Source organism: Bos indicus x Bos taurus, chromosome 11, assembly GCF_003369695.1.
Source record: "Bos indicus x Bos taurus breed Angus x Brahman F1 hybrid chromosome 11, Bos_hybrid_MaternalHap_v2.0, whole genome shotgun sequence".
Taxonomy (NCBI): Eukaryota; Metazoa; Chordata; class Mammalia; order Artiodactyla; family Bovidae; genus Bos; species Bos indicus x Bos taurus.
The window spans coordinates 61,152,803-61,160,446 of record NC_040086.1 but is presented as its reverse complement, the minus strand read 5'-3'; the positions used below and the strand labels follow the sequence as shown (position 1 = coordinate 61,160,446).

The window sequence follows — 7,644 nt, the reverse complement described above, 5'->3', positions numbered from 1 at the left end:
AATAAGCTTTATTGTTCCCAAGGAACTAATTGTTATAAACTTTAAGTGCTAGAAATTTAAAAATTCCTCCTCTGCAACAACTACAAAATAAAAATAAAAACAAAACCCACAAAACATTCCTTATGGAAAAAAATTCTCTAGCATTTGCATGAGGGTTTTATAGACCCTAAGATAGGATGGCAGAAACACACACACACACACAGTCTCACATATACTCTCTCTCACATACTATTGTTATTTAATATTCAGACTGTCACTGATTTAGGATTACTCAATTTCAGAAGGAACTAGTCATATAAATCCCCACAGCTGAGTTCACTCTAATATTGATGCCTCTCCCCTAAATGAATGTTGGGATCTTTCTAGCCCTTCCCATGTCATGGCCATTCTCATCCCTGCTATCTCCCCCTCTTGTTATAGTACTGACTGAGGATCTCTTACAATCCTTTGCTGCTTTTTTGCTAGAGTCTTCTTCCAACAAGTAAGGAAAAATGCACAGAAGTCTGGGCCACCAACCAGTCCCCACCCTCCTCCTCCTCAAGATGCAAGAGCTTCAGTGTTAAAGGGGTTGGTGCTTAAAACCCAGAGCTGCTCAAGCTCTAGGAATCTAGGACTCAGGTCTAATAATAACTATTATTATTTTATAATAATAGAATAATAATTATTATTATTTTAGTTATATTTTAAATTAATAGATTTGTGTGGGTTTGGCCTGTAGATGCTTATAACAGTACTTGTTTTGGAAAATATATCCTGAGTTCCACAAATCAACTTCTAAATAAACTTCATAGCCCTTTTAAAATTGAGTATAGTTTCTTAATAAAAAATAGAGAATTACCATATGACTCAGTAATTCCAATTCTAGGTACATAACCCCCCAAACTGAAGAGATTCAAAGAAATGATTTGAGACCATGTTCATCCTAGCCAGAGGGTGGAAACAACCCAAATGTCCGTCAATGGATGAATGAATATACAAAATATGGCATATATATACCATGGAATATTATTTAACCACAACAAGAACAGGGCTTCCCTGATAGCTCACTCGGTCAAGAATCGCCTGTAATGCAGGAGACCCCGGTTCGATTCCTGGGTCAGGAAGATCCGCTGGAGAAGGGATAGGCTACCCACTCCAGTATTCTTGGGCTTCCCTTGTGCCTCAGCTGGTAAAGAACCTGCCTGCAATGTGGGAGACCTGGGTTCGATCCCTGGGTTGGGAAGATCCCCTGGAGAAGGGAAAGGCTACCCACTCCAGTATTCTGATCTGCGGAATTCCATGGACTGTATAGTCCAGGGGGTTGCAAAGAGTCGGACACGACTGAGTGACTTTCACTTTCACAACAAGATATAAAGTAGTGGTATATTACAATATAGTTGAACCTTGAAAATATCATAGTAACTGAAAGAAGTCAGACACAAAAGGATAACTATAGTTTGATTTCACTTATATGTGAAATATCTAGAATAAAACTAATTCAGAGAAACAGAAAGTAGATTAGTGAGTCCCAGGGGACTAAGAGGAGGAAGTGAGGAATTAATAAGCACAGTTTCTGTTTAGGGTGATGAAAAACTCTGGAAATAGTGGTGGTGATTGCACAACACTGTGAATGTACTATATGCTACAGAACTGTACATTTTAAAGTAGTTAATTTTATATGTGAATTTCAAATCAATAAAATTAAAAAGTGTATATAGTCAGTATCCACAAGTATATAAAAACTGAAATAGCCAGTAAAGTATTTTTTTTTTGCTATTAAAAAAAAGAGAGAGAAAGAGAACTCTCAAGAACTAGAAAACCTAAAAATGGGTTCAGGCCCTAACTCAGCCATTAGTAATTAAGCCATCTTATATGAGCCATTTCCCCTATCTGAGCCTCAGTTTTATCATGTAAAGTATATGATTACTATCTGCTCTGCTTAATTCTAAGGCTGAGATTCAGAAAGTAAATGAAGAATATGGATACTATCTGCTTTTAATTCTAAGGCTGAGATTCAGAAAGTAAATGAAAATTCTAACGTATCAGAGAAAGGTGCTAACTTCTATAATAAATGAAAAGTTGGAAGCACTGGAACCTCCAAAAGGAAAAGGATAAATATATGCTTTCCCTTTCTAATACCTTACCTTTTAATTCAGATGCTAACTAGGCTTTAGGCAAATCTTGGTGACCATTATTTGAGCTGGAGGAGGTTTGATACAATCCAGGAGAATTCTTGTAGCTTATCAAGCTGGGAAATCAAGTCTAGCAGATTCAGTCTAGACCAGATTCTGTCCTGTGTAGCATGGAATATAAAACCTTGAAGAGATTCTAGAAGTCAGTCTGTAGTCCATGACGTGTTTCAGATAATAAATGATTTATAGTTGGGACGAGGGCCACTACAAAGCTTCACTGGTAATATGTGGGATGGGAAGGAGAAAGTGAGTCTGTTCTGGTTAGAACCCTCAATAAATCAGGTTCCAAGCATGAAAGAAGGAAAGGAAACAGAGTTTCCAGTCTTTTCTCTTGTGACACAATGCTCTTTTATGAAAAAGCCCTAAAGTCTTCACAGAACACAGTTTGAAACCAATCCGGTCATACAAAACCAAAGGCCTTTTCATAGTCTAGTGTGTTCTGATTTCACTAATGTAGGCAATTTTCAAATGTCCCATATAAATGATTATTTCTGAAGGAGTTTATTAGTTGTAAATACATCTTTGGCAGATAGAGAAGACGTAGTTCAAGAAAGCTTTCCAATTCTAATCCACTAGTAATTTACTAATCTATTTAATATAAAATTAAAGCAATTAATTAGAGGAATAGATTTTCTACTTATATTTTGACATTTTTTAACTTAACATAGTTTACTTTTAATTTGGTATGAATGATTTCAATTTATTTCCCATTTTTACCCCTTTGTAGGAGCAGCATTTTAAAGAAACAAATGCATATGTATTTCTTAAAAATATACACACAGTACCCTCCCCACCCCACCCCAGTAGCTTACTGCATACTTAGATCTATTCAATCACCATTGGCAATCAGCATTAAATGCCAATCTATCCTCTGGTTAGGAGCTAACTTGCTGCTCTAAACCATTTTTACAAACCTTCCTATATACCTTAATCCTTTCAAATGCAACTGTGACACAAAGTATTACAGACTTTTAAAAAGCTGTTCTCTTGAAAAAAAATTGCGGAGCATCAGTAACCAGATAGTATTCTCAAATTTCAGTGATCTAGTCCATGGAGCCGTCCCCTATGCATAGTGCTCTGTTTCATGCAGTACATGGCTTTAGCTGGCCAAATCTTTTTTTTTCCCAATGAATCAGTAGAACAGTGAAGATCTTACTTTTTTTTTAAGCAGTGGCATATCAATGAGGCACAGATGTGTATTCCAACTCTGCATGGATGAGCACACTGTTCAATAGTGCTGGCTCACACGGTATCAGGGCGAGTTATCACTTCCCATGAAGGCACTCTTATCACCAGGGCCCAGAGAGGTGGCTGCAAATCGCAGCCTTTTTATTTTCAAGGCAGTTCTGCTGAACATTCAGGCTTCAAAGATTCACACTTCCAAAACTCTATAAGAGTTTGTGAACGCTCAATTTGCCAAAACTGTTTACAGTGTAATTGGGCACCGTACCTGTGTCCATGAGATAGCGAAGGCGCTTCTCCACCAGCGCGGCACGGGTGTCAATTTGCTTTTGCTCATTCTCTAGTGCTGCCAATTCTCCTACAACATACTGACTGGTGTCTTTGAACCCTTTCTGTTAACGAGAACAAACAGGAAGGAAAAAAAAATCACTTGTAAGTTGCATTTTTTCCTTTCTACAAACACTTAGTAAAGCACTTACCTAGAGAACCAAATATGCCTTTAGTATCACCCTTAGTACCAAAAATCGACGCCCTGTGATTCAAAACATTTTCATATGTATTATATACAGCAAAACTTTTGTAAACAGAGAAAACCTCAGCTGTTTAGTATTATAATTTAACACCCAGATTTAAAAAGTAAATACTGAGTAAGAAAAATTTCTCCTAGAGTTGAGTCAGTTATTAAGTGTGGACAAAGATAATTTTTCCCTTAGTGGCTGTCAAAACAAACAGTTATGACATCCTTAATTCAAAAGTATAATATACAAAAATGGAGTTTAGCTAAGGAATTGATTCTTAAAGAATTTATCTGGAAGAATATCAGATTTGTTCTTACAGAAATATAAAATTAAAAAGATACATTTCTTCTTTTCATAGTGACTATACTTTAAAAAATTTTTTTTAAATGATGAAAGAGAAGTTTCTAATATCTCCAGTTTCCCCTCCAGCTGGCTTCTGTACTTTAACATGTCATTGTGTTGATGTATTACTAATTATTGTAGCTGCGAATTTTAACTTGACAGGTGGTTTCAAACCTTGCTACACTGGATCTAATGCTACCAGTACACTGATTTGGTTAATCTTCCATGGAACCAAATTTGGATTTTAATCTGAAATTTCCCTTTTTATAACCATGCATGTTAAAAAAAACTTATCCTTAGAAGTTCTATTTTAAGTAGCAGTTCTATTATAAAGTACCAGTAAACCTTAATTTTTATTTTCATATTACAAATTTAAATCATTAGGGGCAGGGTTATTTGTGGTATAGTACCAAACTGATTCATTACAGCTCCCTTCGGAATGTGTATCTTGTGACATTTCTAGGGGTAAGTTTCCTAAGTAGTTGACAAACACTAAAGAACTGCGTAAGTGATTACTCTTACCACTGCCACTACTAAGAAATAAATGTGAGCAACCTTCCTCTGTCAAATCCCTTCCCTACCTAGGAGCATATTAATCTCTAAGAAGCCATGAGGAATTATCTTTCGCTACTCCTTAAACAAGAAACTAAATCAAGAATTATGTTATTATGAGGATATTTTGAAAGTCTCATAATCAACAAACCTGTCTAACCACATGAACAACTTATTTATCTTTGGAACTAGTAAATATGAACTCAATTTAAACCAGCTTATTGTTAGACTGATTATGGTAGTTGACAAACTGAAAACTGAAATATTTTTTAAAAATCATGAAACTGATAAATCATGTCTCAGGATAGACTGATCAAATAAGTCACTGTATTTTTTAAAGATTCATACAAAGTGAATATTCTCTCACCTCAATATGAAATAAAGCAAAAATTATAAGAACAGAATAAATGCTAATGGTAACTTTAAAATTCAGTGGCTCTATCTGCCAGAGACCAGAGCATTTTCAAAACGGACTTTTCTTTTCTCAATCCCATCCAGGGGGAAAAAACAAGCACAGTAAGAGTAATAAAAATATAAGAAAACAGAAGTGATAAGTAATACATAAACTTCACTGCTTCTACTCACCAGTTCAGTTAAAAATACTCATTAAGTTTATAGCCAGATTTAAATAGTGGGAGTATACAGTATACTCAAATATTCTGTAACTTATAAATTATATTAAATATTTCATCAGGATATACGAGGTACCTCTTCTATGTATTAAGACATTCTTTTAGTGAAATAACTTTAGGATGAGAACCTAAAAATGAGAAGTTTCTAGAGCCTTAAAATATAGTTTGTAACTCTCAGTACATTTGCAAGGGTTTTAAAATCCAACAAAAACAATTTTAACAGTAAAAACAATGAAAATATTTACACAAACTGGAGATAATAATAATTTTAAAAAGTAGCACCATGAAAGAGAGCAATGCTTCCAGACAAAAATTCAAGTTAAAACTTGTTCTTCCTGCTTCTGTCCCGCAGCTGTCCATCAAAAGCAGCTTTCTCCCTGCGGTCTATCAAATATTTCCCTCACAAATCAATTTTACACATGATCAGCCCATACCCCTACTGAGCTGAACCTCCCCGTTAATTAAGTGAAGAAATTACCATATATATTATATTAATGCAAACATCATTCAGCTAGTAATTCACGGCTGATCTGGATAATGGAAAGGTTGAACACCCATTAACCCAAGCCAACAAAATGGGTTGGCTGAGAAATTCTAGCAGGTCTCATGTGACTCTTCCCTCTAACTGCAGCTCTGCGGTATCTGCTATTGTAATAATTAAAATCCTCCTGGTAGATCAATACTGGAATCTCTTTATGGGAAGTGCCCTGATGGAAATGTCTCAAGGAAGCTGGGGCTGTGGAACTCTGAAAAATTCATTTTTTTTTATCTGACAATTATCACCACACTGCAGACTAATTCAACAGTGCACCCCTCTCACTCTGCTTTGAATGCACTGGAGATTGACATCTTAAAAAACCTAACATCTCATTTTAACAAATAAAGGCACTATTTCCACATACAGTTTGGAATTATCAGCAATCATGAAACCACACAAAAAATTAATATACATTAAGCACTTCATCTTCTGATGGCTTCCTCTGAGTTTCAGTTATCGCTGCCTTCTCCTCATTTCCTTTCTTTGTATCTTCCTGTATTGATCTCTGCCTTTTCATCTCTTAAAAAAAAGGGAAAGACATGTAAAATTATTATAAAGCTTGATAGTTGTGTATTAAAATGTGGATTTACATTATCAGCATATACACACACACACACACACACACACAGCTAAATACTGTTAAATTGTAAGATGGGAAAACATCTAAAAAAGTGTTCTTACCTGGTCTGTTCTCAACATATTGACTGAAAGACTGAAGTTGAGTCTTTCTGACTGTAGCATCCTTGCTGAACACAACAGGATTTCTAAACCGTTCTGTTGCTTTTTGTAATCGCTCAGTCCTGAGATCCTCTGTGCCATTCTAAAGGTAAAACAAATGTGCTGAGAGTCTGATCTTATAAATGTGAGATTACACATTAATAAACAACTTTTACTGATTTAAGATAATGTCAATTTAGAAATATATTGAAAGGAAAAAGGATTGTAAAGAGTTCTAAACAGCTCAACTGCAAGTCTGTTGCCTGTAACCAAAACCTTTGGGAGACAGGGTTTAAACAGAGAATCACTCTTGATAACTTTGATTCGTTAGATACTGTAAACCTCCCTGTCTTCTCCTGATGATATGTATCATTTAGATGCCACATTACCTCTGTCTACCCGCACCCACCCCACAGCCTCACTATTCTGCCCCATTGGTTTGTACAGTCCCACAGACTTGTATGACAAGAAGAACTAGTTTCTAATTTTATGCCCATTGAGATAAACCACTAATGCTGGATGAAGGCTAAAAGGTAGGATTATAATACTACCCCACTGAACTGCATTTCATCAGCTATAACTTTCCAAAGCCAGATTTGTAAGTAAGCCCTTTACAGCTAAGGAAACTACAATTATCTTTTCCAGAGCTTCCTATGTTAATACTGGTAACAAATTCAAATGGTTCTATCAACAAGAAATATCCCAGAAGACTGAACCACTGCAGTGTGTGGAAGCTGCAGATACCGAGGTGCTGTGTACCAAACAAATATTTCATTTTATACCTAATCTTTTATTATTTTTATTAAGTGTTTTGAAAGTAAATAGGGAAAGGCTAAGATGCATGACTAATAGCTAAGCCTGCTGAATGCTGAAACTGGTTATCAAAAGCTACCAAGACTTTGCCCTTCCTCTGCATTGAGACAATCAGTAATGAGGGAGTCCTCCAATGGCCTATTCTCTAGCCTCAAGGAGGCCTGGGATACAGAATCCTC

The 7,644-nt window shown here is 35.8% G+C and overlaps 1 protein-coding gene across 8 annotated transcripts in view; it reads right to left on the bottom strand.

The window, feature by feature from the left end:
- The window catches only part of EHBP1 (EH domain binding protein 1), a 355,442-nt gene that overhangs the window by 39,762 nt on the left and 308,036 nt on the right, over positions 1-7,644 (bottom strand). For all 8 annotated transcript variants that reach the window (XM_027555607.1, XM_027555611.1, XM_027555610.1 and 5 more), the window contains 3 exons: positions 6,617-6,755; positions 6,348-6,454; positions 3,622-3,745 (listed from right to left, as the gene is read on the bottom strand). In XM_027555607.1, coding sequence (XP_027411408.1) covers positions 3,622-3,745; positions 6,348-6,454; positions 6,617-6,755 — 370 coding nt within the window. The remainder of the gene's footprint in view (positions 1-3,621; positions 3,746-6,347; positions 6,455-6,616; positions 6,756-7,644) is intronic.